The sequence below is a fragment of the Parasteatoda tepidariorum genome, chromosome 2, assembly GCF_043381705.1.
Source record: "Parasteatoda tepidariorum isolate YZ-2023 chromosome 2, CAS_Ptep_4.0, whole genome shotgun sequence".
NCBI lineage: Eukaryota > Metazoa > Arthropoda > Arachnida > Araneae > Theridiidae > Parasteatoda > Parasteatoda tepidariorum.
The window spans coordinates 70,717,796-70,739,612 of NC_092205.1; the positions used below are offsets into that span (position 1 = coordinate 70,717,796).

General features: G+C 30.6%; 2 protein-coding genes across 5 annotated transcripts in view; one reads left to right on the top strand and one right to left on the bottom strand.

Moving 5' to 3' along the window:
• Positions 1-21,817, top strand: part of LOC107436425 (insulin-like growth factor 2 mRNA-binding protein 1) — a 50,051-nt gene that overhangs the window by 16,375 nt on the left and 11,859 nt on the right. For all 4 annotated transcript variants that reach the window (XM_016048154.3, XM_016048153.2, XM_016048152.3 and 1 more), the window contains exons 2-8: positions 1,010-1,067; positions 15,896-16,002; positions 16,081-16,144; positions 19,363-19,524; positions 19,834-19,920; positions 20,415-20,457; positions 21,191-21,285. In XM_016048154.3, coding sequence (XP_015903640.1) covers positions 1,021-1,067; positions 15,896-16,002; positions 16,081-16,144; positions 19,363-19,524; positions 19,834-19,920; positions 20,415-20,457; positions 21,191-21,285 — 605 coding nt within the window. In that variant the 5' untranslated portion in view covers positions 1,010-1,020. The remainder of the gene's footprint in view (positions 1-1,009; positions 1,068-15,895; positions 16,003-16,080; positions 16,145-19,362; positions 19,525-19,833; positions 19,921-20,414; positions 20,458-21,190; positions 21,286-21,817) is intronic.
• LOC139425047 (uncharacterized) lies at positions 10,480-11,683 on the bottom strand. Its single transcript, XM_071178042.1, has 2 exons — positions 11,591-11,683; positions 10,480-11,502 (listed from the first exon to the last, which is right to left on the bottom strand). Exons 1-2 carry the CDS (start codon positions 11,681-11,683, stop codon positions 10,510-10,512), a joined length of 1,086 nt encoding a protein of 361 aa, XP_071034143.1. The 3' UTR covers positions 10,480-10,509.

The following is a 21,817-nucleotide window of genomic DNA, read 5'->3' on the forward strand; positions in this document are numbered from 1 at the left end:
TATTGTTGCTTTTAATGTACGGACATCACTGTGGCGAAGATTTTTAAAAAAAAAGTAAACTGAGGAAATTGATAGACTATAATTTAACGGAAATTTTTACGACATTTTAAATGTGCATTTTTTTAAAAACTAAATTTATTTAAAAAAAAATTTAAGATCACTCAAATTCATTACTCTCTCCCCAGAAAAAGAAATTTGTACAAATTTAACCTGTTGAGAATTAACTAACAAAATTAATATTTGCAATAGTAATCAGAATTGAACCCTATGGCTCAGATTTTACCATAGTGTAATTATTTAAATAGTCATTTTTTTTAAAAGAAGAATGCGACTAAATAGAATGGTGGCTATTTTTACAAAAAGGACATAGAGGGTTCTGTAAAGGGCAGGAAAGGCGGTCTGCCATTCGAAAAACTTTTAGGGAAAACACTGGCTTATGTTCAGTAAAGCTGCCAAGTTATGGTTTAGATCAGTGGTTATCAACTGGCGGCCCGCAGACCTCATCCAGTTCGCGAAGCCTTTTTTGTGGCCCGCGAACCAAAATATAATAGTTGTCTTTTTTTTTTGGTCAATTTTCGTTGAAAATCTATGTAACTAAAATATTTTCCCTTCCATAATATTTTTTTTATTGTGAGAAATATTTNGTAGATTTAAAAATTTTCGCAAACTTTTGACCGGTAGTGTAAGTTTTATATTTTAACAATTATTTCATCCAAGCAATATTTATAATTTTCATAAAAATTATTAATTGTCAATTTAAATTTTCAACACCAAAAATATTTAATTTTCATGGTCCCCTTTAAATTGCAATAAGTATTTTCCTTATGGCTGGTTTAAATATAGTATTTGGTTAAAAAGGCTTAAAAAATATACTGCGGTTAAAAAAAAAAGACTAAAGTATCTAATAGAAATTTTTAGATTTCTGGGGAGCTGTAAAACGTTTTCTTAGAATTAATTTCTTGCTCTACTAATAGTATGTTGATATTTATATTTACTTTTTATTTTCTAGGTTTTGAGATAATGGGTTCCCAGTTATTGGTTGAGCCTTCATTAAATCAGAATCGGAGGTATGTTTTATACATTTATTTTTTTTCATTTAAAAGTGTTTAAAAAAATATGTAGAAGCATAATAATTTTCCTATTAGCACGTTGAATGCCATGGGGGTCACCTGTGACCGGCACTGAGTTTGTTCGTGGCGCCACGGGGGTCAACTGCGGCTGGCGAAGCCAAGATTATTAGAAATATATAATTCGAATAAATTTTTAATGCTTTTAATTTTTTTATATTGTTACTAAAATGGTTTGACGAAATTTATGCAATGCATACTGAGAAAATCATTTTGGCCTCACGGGCAAGCCATGTAAAATTAGCGTGGCATTCAGCGTGTTTAGGGATTTTCAAAATTTATTTTTTACTGTAAAATTTAAAACTAAATTTTGTGTTTAATACATTTGCAAAAGAGAAAATGTAATCAAAATTAACTAATTCTCAAGTTGTTACTCATAATTGAAAAATTAAATGCAGATCTTACTTTTTTAAAATTAAAATAGCTAATTAGAATTAACTGAAAAAAATTTTGTATTTTGAAATTGTAAGAATGCAATAACGGTGTAATTTTATAAATGCGGCTAGACTACTTGCTTAATGTTAATTTGTGTGTATATAGAATTCAGAATATTTATTTTAGATGATACAAGTTAATCAAATTGGGTAAATACCTAATTTTTACTAATTCTACCTAATCAAAAAAAAAAATTTTCCCCAACAGATTCTCTAACTTTTTATTTATTTTCAAGCATAAAAATAAATTTAAATCAAGCATCCACACCTTATTTTCTGTAGTCTAGCACATGTTAGAGATAGTATGTATTTTAAGCACCATGGTGTTTGGATTTTAAACACAAAGCTTCTAAAATCCAAACTTTAATATAGTCTCTATCTAGCATATTGAACATCTCCTTTGGCTTTCACTACTATGAAATTTTATCGGCTATTGTTACAGTGGAAAACATCAATCTTTTCCTTGATTGGAAAAATGTCACTAATTTTTTATTTATTTATTTATTTATTTATTTTTAATCCCTTAAAGTAGTTTTTTGAAGACTACTGCTTAGAAGAAACGTAAACTCTGGTACAAATTATACTATACTGGAATTGCTTCTCGTTGTTGAAAACATTTTTGATCTAATGATTTAATTTTTATGTATGTGCAATTTTAATGGTTCAAGGAAATGACCTAAAACATACTGTTTATAAATGTACCTATTTTTTTTAACACATTGAAATTGTCTGTAAAAACTAGGTATCTGTCATCTGTTCAGAAGAGGAGCTAATTCAATCTTAATTTCTCTTATTGTGGAATATATCAGCAATTTTTTAAGCTGATCTAAAAGTCTTTTGCTGTATTTATGAAACTGCATGTACTGCAGATTAATCTGCATGTAAAATAATTTCATTTTAAAGACTGAAAATTTTTGAATTCTAAGATATGCATTTTTGCATCTCTTATGTTATGTAAATTCTACAATTTAGATAACTTAAATTTTTAAAAAAATTGCCAATATGTGGGTAATGAAAATCTCAAAATTAAGGCTATTTTGTGATGGATTTTTTTTTTCTTTTAATTTTGAAGAATCCAATTAGAATTTACATTTTTGAATTCTAATTTCACAACTATAATCTATTACAAACCAAGTAATTTCTAAGATTACTTTTTGAAACTTCTTAACCCAGAAATGTATTTAACAGGAATTTTGTATAACTATAAAAATCAATGAAAACTTGAAACAATCTCATTAAATGAATTATAAATTAAATTCAGTATTTTTTTTGTGTTTGTGATTTAGTAAAATTAACTGCTAACCATTGGTAGGTTTTGACGTCAAAAACTCATTTTTGTCACGACGTTTCAAAACCTGTCAGTGTCAAACTTGGGGAGGAGTTTATTATTGGTTATTGGGGACATTTTATTAGAGGTCACGCTTCATAATAGTTTAAATCATACACAATATTTTCATTATAATTAATAAATATCATTAAAAATGTAGCCAAAATTGTAACTGTTAACTGCTTTTTCAAAAAAACAAAAATGGGACTATTTATCTTTTAAGTGTATTCTTTGGAATAATATAACTATTCAGTTAATTGTTATCAATCTAAATACTGATCTTAATTATTTTATGCCGCGATTTAAGCAGATTTTTTAATTAAAAGTAAAACTTAAGTGGTCAGTGATATTCTTTTTGATTTCAATATTTGTAGTTAATGTTTTTATTTACAGTGAGTTCATGAGGCATCTGCAGTCTGTATTTTAAGCTACGAAATCAAGCAAAAACTTACTTTCTCTGAATTAACATAACTTTTTTTTCTCTGCGAATTTGGATTCCTATGATATCAGTGTTTTCACTACAGCGCTAGAATCTCGCATATTTTTTTCTTTTCTCGCATTAAAAAATAATTACCGCGAGAAATTTGCGCATTTTATAAACCAATTTCAAAATTAGCGAATTTCTCGCATTTTGAAAAAAATTTCTCATTGCGCCATTTAGAATAAAATCCGTTTCACTTTTCTTAATGGATCTCTCATTATTTTCAACAACTGCCCCATTATCTAGCTTCCCTATTTACCAGTATTGTTCAGAACCTTTAAGAACAACAGAACACCATCCCTCCGAACCACGGAACCTCTTTCAGAACGCATTTCTCTGCAACCACGTGTTTACCGTAGGTAAGGTTTCTTCATGTAAGACGTTCAAATTTTTTGCTCGTTAATGTAAGATGGACAAATACCTTGTAAAGCCAATATCTTCTACTCCGAAACGGACAAATGAAAATGAAACAAATGTGGGTAGAAACGATCAAAACGAAACAAATACGCATTTGGGCAACCTAATGAGAATAGCTGATGAAAAAGTAGGTGTAGAGCATTTTCCATATGATGATGCAGCAAAAATATTCAATGCTTTAAAAATTAGAAGATGTTAAAAATGCATTATAATTAAAGAATTAAAGAAATGATTTTTTTTCAAGTCTGTTTTTTTTTTTTTTTTTTTTTTTTTTTTTTTTTTTTTTTTTTTTTNGTTTTTGAGAAAGGGTGAGAAATTCTCACCCATTTTTTTTCTACGATGAAAACACTGTATAGGAAGTAGCCGCAATCTGTGCAATATGATTGTCCCCACTCCTCGGTTGGTTTAATCAGGAGAGCAACCCAAAGTTGGACTAAGTTAATTTTACTTTTTTCGTATTTCGCTCTCAAGGGAATTTGAAGAAAAAAAAATTTATGCAATTATAAAATTCGTTTATGCAAAGATGATTCGATGAGAAAAATAATAATTTTTTATGTAATTTGATTATAGGGAAAAAAAAATTTTAATTTGTAAGCTATGCAAATTAAATAAATTTAAAAAATTTAAATTTATATGGCAAAATACAAAATTTGAACGAAATATATTTGGTCAAACAGTTCCTAAGAAATCTAATTTTAATATCTGACTTTTTTAAAATTTAATTTCTCAAGAATTATTCAACCTATTTTGTTCAAATTTTGAATTCAATATCATAGACGTCTAGAATAGATTGCTTTTTTCTTAAACAGAATAGTACCATTTCTCTTTTTGGTTCACAGCTCATTGCAATTTGTATAATATACCAAAATTTGTATATTTTTACCCCGTTAGTCTATCATAGTATGGTAATTCACCACAGTTACCTTATAAGAATGAGTAAATTTTCTCCAATATTTCTTATTTTAGTTAAATCATTACCGAATGTAATTGAGCATCATTGTCGTCAATAATAGTAAGGGAATTTTTTTACGTTTCTCTTATACGAATTCGAATTAGTACAGTTTCTCTGTTAATTTTTATTTTTAAATTTATTGAATAACGTGAATTCTTGTAAATTCACGTTTTAAAAGTATAACTATGAATAAAATGAACGTGATTTCAAACAACTATAGAAATACTTAGCATATGTACTTAATTTCAAAATGAATATTTTCGTTTTGATAATTTAAAATTGTTATACTCATGTCAATCTCCAATGTACTATTATGAAAACGCAATTCAATAAAAATTTCGACAAATACCCCATTGTACTTGCATATAATTCCGTCGACTATTATCGCCAAATCTGGAAATTTTAGAAATGATTATTTTTATTTCTTTGTATGTAATAAGTTATATTTATATTTTGTCTATTTCTTTATAATCAATTACTACGTAAAAATAAATTTGGAAGATATCAAAATGACCTAAACGCAGTGTTGGCTGTCTTCGACAAATTAAGACATTTCAAGTTCTGTGCACAGTTTACTAATTTTATAAAAGTTATGTGTAGACAGGGGTCTGTCCAGACATTTTGTGAAAGATTCGTTGTTGGAAAATTGTGAAAAAATAACTAATTTGTGAATATAAAATAAGCGTTAAGTCACCTTTCAACCAGGGTCCTGCTTTTGTGAATTTGTGCAAATAGGGTCCTGTCATTGCAAAAACTTTTTTCAATGAGTTTTTAAATTGCAAATTGATACAAGATTATGCTCAACACTGTAAAATTATTATTAAAATAAATTTTAAATTTTCAAAAATGAACAGTAATTGCCGCTACTAAATTAGATGCAACATACAAATATTTGGTTTTTAGTCTGTACTGCTGAAGGCAGAATATTCATTTCGGACGAATAACGGAAGAAGCGTCTGCCGAAGTCAAAACTTGTTCGTTTACATCAGTCTTTCTTTTTTTTTCCCCTGGGAAGCGTTTATTCGATTAACAAAACAATAATAAAGATAAACAAATTTGTGAAGGGTCCGTTAACGGACCCAAATTTCTTCTAAGCAGACCACTGTTCTGTTTCACATACAGATCTGAATATGCACCGATGGACTAATAGTGTCTAGATTTTCTAATATTGATCCTTTATAGGGCCAATATCGACCAACATAGGGCCTATAGTGGTTGAATAATGAATATAAAATATCGGGTGAATCTGACAATTCTATATATGACCCATGTCGGAAGATAACTACCCTTTTAAACATTTTGGAGCCAATATTCGTGAATATTGGTCCTGTGTTTGCTGCTAGGGATATACGCGATAAATGCGAACTTTTCGACAACCACATACCAGCAGAGACCGAAAGATGAATGAGAAAGCTAAAAAGGAAGGTTGGAGAGGGCAAAGGTCCTAGTTTGTGTAGTTTTGGAAACGGAGGGGGGTTTATGCCCATAATTCCGGTACATTTCCAAAAACTAAGGAGTGTGAAGGATGGGGTGTCATATGGCAAGAGGCAGTGACGAATGATAGTAATTTTTTTTTGGGGGGGGGCACATTATTTTTTAATCACCAAGGAGCTATGATTTTTTTTTTTTGCTTTTAGCATGACAGTAACACTGAATATAAAGCCGTCAAAAACTTGGCAACCCTGCTGCTAACCAACTTTTTAATATATTAAGCATACTCTTAAAGCCAAAATGTAAATGCTCTCATTCAACAGGAAAAAAAGCCACTTTCTGTATTCGTATAAGGGAGATTTTTTCCTCACACTGGGAAAAGTAAAACTCTTTCTGAAATAGAACCGTTCGAGCATTCTTCCTGCCTAAGATAAAAACATCAAAAGTGAAAGATTAATTCGTCTTATTACCATGGTGCGTAGCATTTTTAAAAAGTGCTTAAAGGTGCTTCTTTTCGATTTTTGTTTTGTAAAAGACCTTAAAGGTGCTTTTTTTCATTTGGTGCTTTTAGAAAGTACTTAATTTTCCTTTTTTTAAAATGAGATTTTTCCTTTACAATGTTTATTTTCGTTACAAATTATGCAAAAAGACAGTTCACATTGTTCTAACGTTTTCACAATTAATTCAACCCCAATCTATTTCGGTGTATTGTCAGTCCGTAGCACGTGAAAACGGCGTTAGTTTTACATGTTTCTAAATATCATGATTTTTGACAATTGTCAAAAACAATGCCAAAAGGTTTTTTTTTTTTTTTTTTGACATGACGGTTAAAACAAGATAAAACCATCAATTGTCAAAAACCTTCCAATCCTGCCTGATTATGATATTTTTTTAAAGTGCTTAAAAATATTTTGGAGTGCTTGGAAAGTGCTTATTTTTTGTTGAATAATTTGGCTACGCACCCTGATTACGCTTCATCTATAGATATTCCTGAAATTTGTCTAAATAGTAATTTTAGTTATTTCCTCCCAATTTGCCCCCTGATTTTAATCAAAATAACAACCAAACTGGCATGTCAAACTTTTAAATATTTATCGTTAGTTAGATTATTTCCAAGTATTTCCGTTTCCCTTTTAATTATTTTACTCTAAAACTGACCTGTTAGTTATAATTGCCCTTTGTTTTCCACATAATTTTTAAGATTCGCCCTTAATTTCGGCGTGACCTTTCCTCACCGCGTTTTTTCTTCCAGGACCCTCTGCTGACATTTACTCAGTTTCTTCGGCATTTCTTCAGCGCAACTTTACTCTTTGTTTGGGGTAAGAAGTGTGGAGGGCGAAACCAACTTTCCAGGCAGTTAGAGAAGTAAAAACTGAACCGCGCGCGCTTCTACGTCCCTGTTGCGTCGATTGCTGACGTCACGTTGTCATGGTAATGACTGGGCCACCTCCAAAATGCCAAACGTCACCGAACCCCGCCGCTGAGGCTCAGATGGCGGACCGACTTGCGCTCGGTAGATCCAACTGTGCCGGATTGATGTGCCGCGGCACCGTGCAAACTATTTAAAAAGTTTGTTTTTAAATTCTAATTGCATATTTGATTTGCATTATCCATAGTTCGGTGCTTTTTTTTAATTCGTGTGTGAATTGTTATCTTCCACAGTGGACACTTCAGATTTAAGGCAGTCACCGTAAGTTGTTTAGTTTTTAATTTAAAATAATTTCTTTTAAGCACCATAAAACTTTTAGTAAGATAATTTTGCTAGCAAATATTTCGATTGATTTTTTCCATCGATGTGTTTGGTTATTTGCATCGTTTTGTATTAAAAACTAAAACTTTTTCGCCTTTTTTTTAAGTTTGCTTTTATGTGGCATTTAATTAGTTTATTTGCAAGTATCAAATCGCATTGTTAAATGTGCTTTTTATTTAATACTTAAGTTATGTTTTGTCGGAGTTTCCTTTGGTTCTATTTTTTAAACATGTAAGCAGTTGAGGGTAGGGAACACTTTTTTTTCAAAGCTTATCAAAATGTAAGTTTATGGAATAATTAAACTTCTTTAGGCTAGTTTCTAATTGTGTTTTATTAATTTTAATAGCTAATTTCACTTTACGATTGGGTGAGGTTTTTCCTGGTAATGACATCCTTTATGTATAATAGTCACAAGTGCGGAAGTTAAGTATGAAAATAATCAAATCGGTTAGATTGCTTGATGTAACTTTGAGGTGTTTCTGATAATGCTCAACTTTTTTTTTCCGGTAGCAAAGTCTTTGTTCTCAGTCTCCCCTTCCTCAGTAGTGGTGACTTGTATTTTCCCCACTTAAATAAAAAATTGAAACTCCTTGTCGGGTGTACTTTTTTGACAAATGCTCTGACGTATTAGATGGTCACTACGGAACATCTTGCATAAAGTTTTTTTTTTTTTTTTTTAATAAAACAACTAACAGCGCTTTCAGAAATAATTTAGTCGACACCCATCTGATCTGTTTACGCTGTGTACGTGTATCTAAGAATCCATAAGCATGCTTTTGACAATTTTGTACTAATTTGCAAAGTTACGAAAATCGTGCTGCTACCTACTTATGTGCAACTTTTGCTACTTGGGGGAAAGAAAAAAAAATTTATTAATTAGCTGGAGAAAATAATGAATTTGACTGAGTTATTTTGACTCTTCGTGATCATAATTGTCAGCTTAAACCTGTTAAAGATTGCAGTTTATTCTTAAATATGCTAAGGTTTTCTATAATCACTGCAAAGTGAATACGCTGAATTATTTTTAATTTAATGATCGGATTTTCAGTATTTAATCTCAATCTGGTTCGAGAGCTTAACTCTTTGCTAATTACCGACGTTATTCTAAATTACGAGATAGGACACAAAGCGTATTTTCTCTGAATACGCATACCTTTTTCTCCCGACGTATTTTGATTCTTGACCAATCGTGTGGAGTAGCTGCAATTTGAAGAATATGGGCCACTTAAGTCAAAAGACCCCTTTATGTTTAATTGCTTTTTGCTTAGTTCGCTATAACACTAAACCTTTGTAAGCAAATCGAAAAAATTTTGAAAACTATTATGAAATTCGATAAATCTAAGTTAGTTCAATTTTAATTTTATTTTGAATTGTAAAGTATACCATAATTTTTAAGTATGTAATTTTAAATGGCAGTGCAAAATTAGAGCAAAGATAGTTTGAGTTTCCAAAAAAAATTTTATAAAAAGAATAAAAAATGATTTAAGAATTTGTACTAACTTAGTAAAACAATAGCAAATAATTATTAAATTTTATAATTTTGTGAGAATATTTTTCGATTAGGGCACAACTTTTCAAGTTCAAACGAAGTACGCAAAAAAGTGAAAATTAACATTAAAGGATCCTAACTTTCGTCTACTCGTATTACTACTCCATTGGGACAATAGTGGGCCCTCGTACTATTTATTATAATTGAGCACGTGGAAACCCGATAAAAGTTACGCTTTTTTGCGCACTTAACGCTAGTACAACTTTTCTATTGTTTGTTCTCTAAACTTTTTTGCTTCTGGAAAAAAAATTACATTTGTCTTATGCTCTCCCTAATAAATAAGAAAAATAATTATTTTTTGGAAACGTTGATGCTATCCGGTACTTTGTATCACGTTGTATTTGTAACTCTAAACTTTGAGTTTAGCGCAGTGTAGCTGCACCTGTATTTTGTAATTTTATACTCTTTTACTTTATTTCTTGCTCTGTGAAATGTAACTTGGTGTATTTTGAATGGCTAGTTTTAGTAAAAATGTTTGACATTTTTACTTCTTTTTTTTTTTAAATATGGCCCAGCGGGAGATTCTGCCCACGACTGTTTACTAGGACGATTGCATAAATGAAGTAAAATTCATTGTCTTTTTCTCTCGCAAAATTTATGCTGCTATATCATTGCTTCATGTATTTGCTGATTTGTCTACTTGATTGTCATGAAAAAATTTCGTTGCATTCAACATTTTGGTAAACAATTTGATAAAAGATGATAGTTGAGAAAGACTGAAGTTTTAGGCCTTAGAATAGCAATAAGAAGACTTTATTGTAATAGTGTGCAATGACTTTTGACACTCATGGTTGATTTCAATAATCTGTCAAGAAGAGAAATGAAGGAAGGGACTTAGTAGATATGTTGTCGAAAAAAAACTCATTAAAAAAAATGGCTGATTTTATTTTTAAGGATTAAGATATTTTAGCCGGTGGTCGTCCTCGTGTTCGCATTTGCAACATAAAAGAAGGAAATAAAGTTAAATTATGTTCGTTTTTCACTTTTCTGCATTGATACCAAATCTGTTGTTGTTGCTAATTCCCATCTGGTCTGACGGGGTCAGACCAGATCAATGAATCCGTTGACATTCAGAAAATCCGAAACCAGAATGGGAGAGGAATGAATGTCATTCCAGTCCAGCCCTAAACAGTTCAAGATGTGCTCAGGTGATGCCTGGTTTTGTTGGCATTTAGGGCAAAGAGGAAAGACTTTTTGATTTGCAGAAAATGTGAGACATTTCAGGTGTCCACTGGCCAGTCGGGATAAGCAGGTGTTGGTTTGCCTGTCACCAGGGAGAGATAGAGAGAGTCCTGGTCTTTTTGCTTTATACCAGTAGTGAATAGGTGGAAGCAGCCACTTTTGTTTGTTCTGGGCCTTTTGCCTTGCAAAAAGTTCAAGGTATGTAAGCTCTGAGGTGGAGGGGACTGGATGGTCTAGTCCCTTCTTTGCAAGAGTGTCAGCCAACTCGTTGCCGTGGATATCGACGTGGGACGGGATCCATTGAAAGTGGACCTCATGCTGTTGGGAAATGAGCTTTACTTTTTGTAAGATCGAAAAACTGGTTTTATCTCCAATGAGGGCCCAATTTTTGAGGTGTTGAATTGAACTACGGCTGTCAGATAGTATCCAAGTATTTCCAAGGTGCCCTTCACTCAAGATTTTCTCTAGTCCCCTGTCGATTGCAATTAGTTCGCTTCGAAAGACGGAGCAGAAATCGGGGTTTCGTTGATGAAGAGTGTAGTTCTCTCGAGGTGTTTCAATAAATACCCCACTGCCAGTCTGTCTATCTATTTTACTGCCATCAGAGAATATTTTGATGTCGTTTGGAGGGATTTTATTGATGATTTCCAGGGACAATTGTCTGAGGAAGTCAGGCACACAGTCTTTCTTGTCAAGCATGGTAGGGAGGCTTTCATGGAAACTAACATTGGAAAGATCCAAGCAAGTACTAAGATTGCTATGAAGATAACCTCCAGATGGTGTTCCTGCCTTGACGGGGCGGTGAGGCTTGAGCGCACCAATGACCCGGAGGGCTATGCCGGAGGTAGCTTGCTACTGGTAGGGTCTCCCAAGCCGGACAGGCCGAAGGGTAGGTGCCAGACTAAAAAGAACACCACCAGGAGCCAAGACAGTCTTCTACCTCACGGTGCTCCGGTCTTTGGACAACAGAAGCTGCATACCCCCTCCCATGAATCAGTTGACAAATGATACCAGATCTAAATAAATGTAGCATTTTTCTCTTTTTCCTGTAATTTTGCTTGCTTTTAATCAGCAGATAAATAGATTTCCTTCAAAATTGTAACGATAACGGATAAGGCTACAATTTTTAACTTCCAATAAACAAAATTTTTGTTTTGTTTATGTATTAGTATTTGGCGGGGACTTGGAAATTTTGTCGTTATAGCGGACTTCACGCACTATACCGTACTCGTTACACCGAGCTTTTACTGTACCATTATTTGCTTGTTATTATACTTTTGCCGGTGACGCCCATGACATTCAACGTATTAAAAAAAAATAGTTTAAGACGTCTTTAATTTGTAATTTTAAACTAAAACCCTTTTTAACTCCTTGTCCTGAGACGCCCAAACTCGGTTCAGGCAACGTTAATGTGCCAATTTTGGAATGCTAGACCGGAGCTCTTGTAAGAGAAAAATAGGTGCTTCAATTCCGTAAAGCCCGGGGTCCGTTCGTCTAATTTGTGATATGTAATTTACCATTTTCCCAATAAATGGCAATAACTTGTTTTTAAATTTTCCCGCAAAAAGTTCGGTAGTTTCGCTCTATTTTTCGGATTTTTGGAATTAGTCGGAAAATTAAAAGATTAGTGAAACATAGAATTCATGGCACTTAATATAAGTAATATTGTATTAGTTTAGTTTATTTATCTTAAACTCGATCATTTCATTTATTTTGCTATAATTCGAGCAAAAATCACTCTAATCCACCCGTTAACATTTCTCATGTATGTGAAAACATTAAATATTGTTTCGTTTTAATTTTTTTTTTAAATCTGTTTCTAACATTTTTAATAACGGATAAAGTTAGAGAAAATAAATAACATTTTGCTACATTTTTCTGAAATATATTCCACTGGCAAAGGTTATTTTTGAAGAGAAAAACTCTACTTTTGCCCTGTTTCTTAAAACATTCTTTTTACTACGTTTTCATTTTAACTTTGCTTATGTTTTTGTAAGGGTGATATTTTATGCAAATTTTAATTAACAAGCAATGATTTATCCATATTTCGAATTGCTAGTGTTAACTATTCTAAAACTGCTGGATGACAATAAGTTTAAATAATCCAAATTCACTTTCTTAAAATATTAAAATTAATTTCAAAGATTTCCTCCTATAGATCATGATGCGTAGCGTTTTTAAAAAGTGCTTTAAATTTGTTTATTTTCGATACATTTTTTTCCTTTAAAAAGCCCTAAAGGTGCTTTTTTTTGGGGGGGGGGGAGTTTTTAAAAAGTGCTTAATTTTCACTTTTCAAAAATGAGATTTCTTTCTTTACAGTGTCTTTTTTCGCCACGTATTATGCAAAGGCGTGGTTTTCACATTCTATGAAATGTCTTTACAATTCGTTCAAACATTATGCACCGTCGGTCCGTAGCGTATGAAAGTGCCAATCATTGTACATGTTTGATGAAACACTTGCGGGTTCGCATGTGCGTCTACTGAGCTGGGTTTGGTGGGATTCTTGCACTCTCATGTGCAACTCTGCTGCAGTTAGCAAGATATTCTCAATTTCAGGCTTCATTTTTCACCCTCTGAAATTTAACTGAAAATATCGATCTTTTTAGGGTGGCTACTATAATCAAGAAAAAAGTTCTTTGTCAAAAACTAGTTATTTTGTCATTTTCATGTAAAGTCTAAAAATTATTTTGCAGTTTGTTAATGTATGTAGTCCTTTAAAATATTTTTAATGCTTAAGAAGTGTTTATTTTTTGTTGAAAGATTTTGCTACGCAACCTGTAGATATTTTATTTTTAGCTTCGAAATATTAGACTACTTTTTCAAGCTACCTATACATTTCATTAAAGCTGATTTTCAATATATGAACTAATTTGATTCTAACTAAGTGATTTAAACTATAATATAGTTTAAATCACTATTTGCTAAAAATGCAAAATTGACTTACGAGATATAATCAACATTCGAGTGTTTGTAATGGCGATTTGACTAATAAAAATCTATACCTTTGCAATTGAATTTTTGTGTATTTGATTGATTTCAATGAGAAACTATGCGTTCATAATGAACAAAAACGTTTCTCTACTAATTGAAGGCATATTTGTTTTCAAAACATGCTGAATGCTTTAATGTATTTATCAAATTAATTTAGTTCTAAAATATATAACAATTGATAATGAATTATCATAATTCGTTTCATTTATATAATTTTGTTCCAATTTATTCAATTCTAATTTTGTTTAAATGACCAGAAAAAATCTAAGACTACTGACAGACCTATCACTTTTTTTTTTAAAGTTATTTTTTTGTTAAAACAGGTCATTCTTAAATTCTTTTTAAAAAGCGAAATCGAAAATGATAAACATTTTAAAAAATATTTGAAGTTTTACGAGATGTCCTTAATCTAGATATCAAAACAAATATTTTTGAAAAGTTTCATAGTCTGAAAAGAGATATGCTCTCTTTTTTCAGTTATAAAATTAAAATGTATTGCTTGCAGTTAAAATTTAATTATCAACAAAACGTTAATTGCTAACAAACATTCATTTACATTGTTGTGCTTCCTTTTAGTCTTTCAAAACCGCTTAATTTATTAGTGTTAAATTTCGATAATTTTTAGCGTAATTGACGATGTAGTAAGTGTTATGTGGTAGGTGAGCTATTCGCGTAAGCGGAATATATTAATATTTAAGCGAAAATATGAAGTGGAAATACCATTCATCGCTAAAGATGAGTTCGGACTCGCTTTTGGAGGTCCGAGCCTAAACAATTTGAATCTAAGTCCACCAGAGTCCGAGATAAGTGTCGGATGAAGTCCGAATTTCGCTGTCTCGCTGGGAAGCCTTTTTATAATTTAATAAGTTATAAATTTTTATTCTTAATTATACTATACGTTCGTATGAAAGTAGGTGTTCCGCTGCATTCGTTTAATCTTAATGTGGTAGATGAGCTTGTTGCTTATTACACTATTTTTTAAATCTGGTCTCTATATAGCACAATTATAAAAATAAAGCTTTATTTAGCTACACGAATGTTTTTACTTTTTATCGTGGCATTTGTTATGCAGAACAATTAACTGCTGAAAAACCAGCTTTGCACTGGTATGAAGTAGTGAAGAGAATGAGAACCCTTAACTTTTCATCTAGTGCAAAATGCTATTTTTAAGTTCAATTAGTAAACTGAGACAACTAAATATATGAAGAGGCGATTAAAAATTTTAATTTAAATATTTAATTTTTGGAAAAAGAGGCCACTGTTAAAAATGCTATAACTAGCCAGTAACAAAATATTCTAATTTTGCCCTGCACTGACTCTAGACACAAAACTATTGGAAGAATAATTGTGGACTCATTTTCACTTAGTGATGCACACTTAAGGCACAGTTATCCATTACTATTAACATAATTCTTATTTTAACCCAATTCTAAATTGTTTTATTTGACATAAAGCCTAGGGCCAGTTTAAATTTTACCCCTGTTTTGTTGTTAGAGTGACCTTATATTTTGAAATATTTTTAAAATAAAAGTTGGGAATCATATGCATATTAAAAATTTTTAGAAGAAGAAATCAAATCTTGTATAATAGAAATCAGTTGCTTAAAATATTTTCATATATCTTTGTACAATTTATTTAAAAGGATTTTGATTCAATTATTCATTGCCAAATATTTTCCAATCTGACAATATTTTTTCTCATTACAATTTTTTTAACCGCATTACAATTTTAAACGAGCCTGTTTTAAAAAATTCTCTCGTTATTTTAAAGTTGCTTGATTTGCGAATGGCAGGTGCATGTCTGCCAACTGGACTGGATTTTACAGTATACTGCTGGATTATGCCGGTTTTTTCTGGTTTGGTTTAATAAAAATCCCGACTTTTGTACATTTTAGAAAATTCCCTAAAATTGAGTTTCCTTAAAGTAAATTCCTATTAAAGTAGAATTTTTGTACAGATTATTGCATGCTTGAATATTTAAATAAGTGTCACTAATGCATACTATAGTAAGCCTCATTTATTATTCAGTTAATTGTCTTTGATGAATTTAATGCATAATATCTTAAGATCATTCAATGTGAAATCATAACTGGAAAATATTTAGTATATATTTTGAAACAATTATCATGAAATTGAGATTTCATAAAATCTACTGGATTTTTTCCTTTCCTTGTTTTTAGCTATGTAGGGTATCCCTTTCTATGGGACCTTTTTGTAGGTATGTTTATATATAATTGTTTCTTTGTTTTTTGCAGAAACAGAAGTAATGCAATTCATATAAGTAATATACCAGAACAATATCAATGGGATGAATTTGTCGGTTTTTTATCTAATTTGTGTGATTTTCAAGAATGTGAAAAAGGTAAACAACTTGAACACTCTTATTGAATATCTAAGTGACTGGGTGATGCTTTATTAAGTTTTTTAATTTTGCTATCAGGTGGATCCAAACAAAATACTTACAATGCAATAGTTACTTATGAAAACCAAGAAGAAGCTCAACAGTAAGTTTAGTTTTTTTTTAAATATATACATATACATTTCTGAAATCTATTTGATGTATTTCTTGTTATGTAGTAAAGTAGCAGGTGTAATCAAATAAGTAAACTGAAGCATAATTAAATAAGTAAACAAGAATTTCTGAGGTTGACTTTATCATTTTCTTACTTTTGTATGTGGGGGGGGGGGGGGNGGGGGGTAACTTTTAAATATTAAGAACTTATCACGCTTTCTAAGGAACCCCCTGATTTTTTTATTTATTTTTTTTATCAATTTTTACTTGAATCCTTTCCTGGCACATTGTGCCTTGTCTGCGATAGTCTGTTTAAAAAAAATTATGAATCATTTAAAAATATAAATATTTGCTTCTAAACATGTGCTTATTAGTGTTTTAGCTACATAATTTTAAGTGAATTTAATTAGAATCTATTATTTTTATATGTTGTAGTTAATGTGATATTTGATTAAAATTTTAAATATCCGGAGCTGATAACTAATCATATCAGCAATTTCTGTTATACTTGAAAAAAGTATCCTGTGATTCCATTAGGAAGTCACTTGAGTTACTAGAGCCATACTGTTTTAAGTATTTGTTTTTGAAACTTTTAACAATAATTAATATTACATTAATTATCTATCTTTTAATATATTGGTTATTTTTATTAAATTTCAGTGAAAAAAATAAAAATTTAAAAAAATTTATAAGAACGTAGCTATGCTAATTACATTATATTAAAATTGGTTTGAATAGTTCCTGTATTTTAACATTGTGTAAGAAATGTCTCTTGTGTGTGAAAATTTCTAACAGTTACATTTCTTTGTTTACATTTGAACAAAAACCGTAATTCAGCTTACTTTATTGATTTTTTTTTCCTTCTATATTTACATATCAAATACTAGTCTGGAAAATGCTCCAGACTTGCAAATTTAACTGTCCAACTTAAATAAATAGTAATTTTCTTTAGTGAAATTCACAAAGGCGAATACATTTTATTTATGTAGTTGGGGCTTCCACGTAATTTCTCATTAAGACTTAACTGTAGGGCCTTATCTAAGAAAAGCATGATATCAGTTTTTTGCTTTACCATTAGTATGCTACTATCTATGTCTGTGCGCTTGTCTCCAAGGGAACATTACTGCTTTTTACTGATATGTATTATGTTATTACGGCAGGGAGATAGTTTGTTCCCCTTAACTATTTTAGTTAAACTACAGTACCTCAAATTATTTCACTCTATAAAGAAATTCCACTTAATAGCAAGTTTCTTGTTTGTGGACTCTTAACTCGTTGGGCAGAATTTCCTTCAAATGTGCCACGCTACAATGTTAAACATAGACATTTAAAATTCTCAGCCTCCATAATTGAGTCCCTCTCTTAAAGTTAAGATTCTCAGTCTCCATAATGCATGTTTCTGAAATTTATATGTATTATATAAAAAATAAAAAAAATTGCTCTACACCTTTGCTTAACATGTTAATATCCAACTGGCACCATATACTTTGTTAAACATTTTCTCAGTTTATTTTATTCAGAAATTATCAGATTAAAAAGCAAATTTTGTAAAATGCTCAGTGAATTAATGAGTTGTGATCCTTAAACACTAAATAAGGACAAATTTACGTTCATTAAGAATAATTATTTTATCTTTCAATCTTGAAATTGATCCCTTTGTGTAGATGTTTCTAGTTTTTTTTAATTGTAAAATAAAATGTAAATTTTTTCTTGTTTATATAATTTCTTTTAGAGGGGGTAGAAACAAATTTGGCATTGTGTCAATGCAATTGGCAGTCTTTTAGAACTTGTCATACAACTTGCTTTTGGCAAAGGTGTTTAATTTCCTTTTGTTCAGAAGAATACGAAGATTACTTAACTGTTAATAAGATTACTTTTATCTGTTACAAGTTATTTAAATTATTTTGCAGTAATTTTTCCTTCATTCTCATATTTGATCAACTCATTGGAAACTTTTCTTTAACTAAATCATATTCTCTATTAGAGAAGGCTTTTGAAGTAAATCAGATTTACCTCTCCATTATTTTTCATTATATATCCTTATATTTTTTACATCAATTAAAGTTGGATTAGTGCTGCCATTTAGGATTTTCTTCATTACTCTTAATTAAAAATTATTTTGCTAAAATATGTTGAGACCAAATACTACTTGAAAATTACAAAAAAATCAAAGCATCTATGGATCCGTAATGAAAGAGACTGGCGAATCTACATTTTCACAAATAAAAATAACTTTTGTCAATTTTTTGCATTTTAATTTTTGAGTCTAGTTTTGTTTGCTGGACTTGCTTTTTTTGATCTTATAAAACCTAAAATTGTGTTTGTGTTTAATATTTCAAGTGGTTTTATGTGTTGGATAAATTTTGTGGTCCCTAAAGCTGTCTGGATCAATTCACTTTTAATCCTATAATAAATTGAGTGATTGAAAGCATCTTGCTTCTAACGTTGGCATGCTGTTATATTTAACATAAAAGGATGTAGAAAAAGTTTTTAAAAATAATTTTTGATACTATTTGCTAACATAAATTGATCTGATTTGGGCTTGGGAAATAGCATGTCTTTCTCTGTTTGTTGTCAACAAAAATCATAGTTGAAATTATTGAAACAAATTTTATCTTTTTTTTTTCTACAAATGAACAACCCAGACTGCTGGTCTCAAAACCGCTCAGGGGATAGTGTTCGCCTTCCAACGAGGCGAACCGGGTTCGCACCTCCGTCAATACGAATTCCGCATCCAGGCTTGCACCAACCACAGTGCTGACTTGAAATATCCTCAGTGGTAGACGAATCATGGGTTAGTCTCCTTGCTGTCAGGCTAACCGTGGGAGGTTCTCGTGGTTTTCCTCTCCATGTTGCGCAAATACGCGTTAGCTCCATCAAAAAGTCCTCCACGACGGCAAATTTCTCCCAATAGTCGATCCAGGAGTTCCCTTGTCTTCTGGATTGGGTTCAAAATTACAAGGCTACGGAGTTGAACATTAGTAGTCGTAAACTCATAAAACTGAATAGGCTGTTCAGCGACGGTTATTAAAATTTTAGAAAATTAACAACTCATTACCAATTAAAAGTTTTAAAATTGACCAGAAAAAAAAAGTTTTTAAAATTTCCTGATTACAACAATAGTCTCAGCAGTTTAAATAAAATTTATATAGTAATTATTATTTTCTTATCTGAATTATTTCTTATTAATTCCATAAATCTTTAAATCAGGGCTTTACAGCAGCTCAACAATTACCAACTGCAACCTGGTACATTTCTTAAAGCTGAATACCTGATGGATGCAGGTAGAGGAAGGGGTGGACCTAGAGGAAGAGCTGGCTCACGTCCTTTCAACAATTCTGGAATGTATAGATCAAACGACTTTCCTCTTAGGTATCATCAATTTTTATATACTTACTTTGGATCTAAGTATTTGTCAGTGAAACTTTATCTTAAACTAAAATCAGTGTTATATTGTATTTTTCACACATTTATGTTTAAATCTATATTAAAGTTTGAATCCTTTTTAATGTTTATTTTTATTTATTTATTTATTTTATTTTATTTTTTTTATTCTTGTTTCTAAATTTCTATTGCATGAGTTTTTTTATTTTCAACATATTTGTACGATACTTATTTCACTAAATTTAGTTCTTGTTTTAATGTTATATTGGTATTTACCTTTTTTCTGTTTATTTGTAGAATTCTTGTTTTGAGTGATATGGTTGGTGCTATCATTGGTCGAGCAGGAGGAACCATTAGACAAATAACTCAGCAATCTAGAGCGAGGTAAAATGAATTTTGCTTGAATTCCATGTGTTTTTTAATCCATTTTTCTGATACTAATTTTAGTTTTTAATAATATGAAATAATTAAGTTTTAACATTGTGGTATAAAAGATATATTAAAATTTGAGTTTCATTTTTCTATTAAATTAAAACTAAGCATGTTATAATTTCCCTAATTATGGCAAAATATTGAATGTTTATTTCAAATACTTAGATTGTAAATGCAAGTACGGGAAGGATATTTTTATATCTGCAATGCTCACAAAGCTTATAATCTTGAATGAATTGCCTTTAAAATTGAAATATATATTTGCCACCCAGAAGGCTGAGTGGTCAGTGTGCCAGACTACAAAGCCTGCTCCTTTATGTAAAGAACAATCTGACATTTCAGCCAGTTATTCAGTGTTTTAATAACTACAGTGTATTTTTCCATCTTTTTGGGATATTAATGTAAAAAACATAACATTATTTTACAAAATATTATTTTTATTGCAGGGTAGATGTGCATCGTAAGGAAAATGCTGGTTCTCCTGAAAAGGTTGGTTGTCAATATCGTTTTCTGTATTTTTGTTTATGCACATTTTTTATCAGTACATCGGGGTGGCAACAAAACAGGAAAATCAGAGTACAAGAATGGTCACAATAATAAAGGAAAAGTCTACCCATAGAGTTTATGCTGCTTTTTTTGTTTTTCCCTTAAATTTATCAGTCCTTGATTTTACATTTAACTGGACTAAAATTTTTATTCCTTAAACTGGGTGATTCATTATATCAGGAACTGAAGAATTCCAGCTTTTTCCTTTATAAGCAAATGTACAAAAATACATATTTCAAATTTTTTTTTTCCTTTGAAATTTTAAAGCTTGCACTGAGAAACTGTCATGATTTCCTTGATTTTAGACTCAAAAAAAGTTCTTTCTCTAATTTATAATAAAAAGAAAATGCTTTGTTGTTAATATTCTGGGGTATTTCTTTCATAGTTTCGAAAGAAAGCAAAACATTAGAAGTAGTAAGTTTTAATGGAAATTTTATCTATTTCTGAAACTTGAGTTCTACGAAGTTCAGTTCTTTAGTTCTACTGTCTGTCATCTCATATTTGAAGTTGATCTTTATCTGGTTACTATAGTCAGTAAGATGGTTATTGTAGTCATTTGAAAAATCCAATGTTTTCATCTAATATATTCAGTCAAAAAATTATTTGCCTGTTAATAGTGTTTGTCTGTAAAATCTTAGTTAATTAAAAAGGATTGCCAATTTATTATTTTTTACAGGTAATCACCATTTATGGTACTCCAGATAATTGTTCCACAGCTTGCCAAAAAATAATGGAAATTATGCAACAAGAAGCTAACACTACAAATAGGGGGTAATTATACTATTCTTATTGAATTCATTTGATTAAACTGTTTCTTCACCTGCATTAATGTGGACTGTTTTTAGTAATTTTATGTTTCATGAGGTTTTTTTTTTATCATAGCCTTTAACTTTAGCTTGTGTTGATCTAAATTTCAATTACTACATTCAAATTCATTACAATTAGAAACTCAACAAAAATATAACAAAAAAAGTTGTAGTCTTTTCATGGCTAGATACTCTGCGCCAAATCCCAACATCCCTGCTATGGAAATCTAACCAATGTAATCTATGCAAAACTCCAGCGAACAATGTTTTCAATACTTCGTATAACTTAATATAGTTCTTATTCACAAACTTGTTTTGCATTGTTGGCTTAAAAGAAATAGACTTTAGTCATAGCCATAAAAGTATTGTGTGTTTACTTTTTAAAGCAGAATGTGAACTATGAATTTTCTGAAAACTTAAAGGTTCCAATTTAACTTTTTTTTTCCCAACGATTTCTTATTTTCTGTAATGAATCAATCTATAGATAAAAGTTTTCC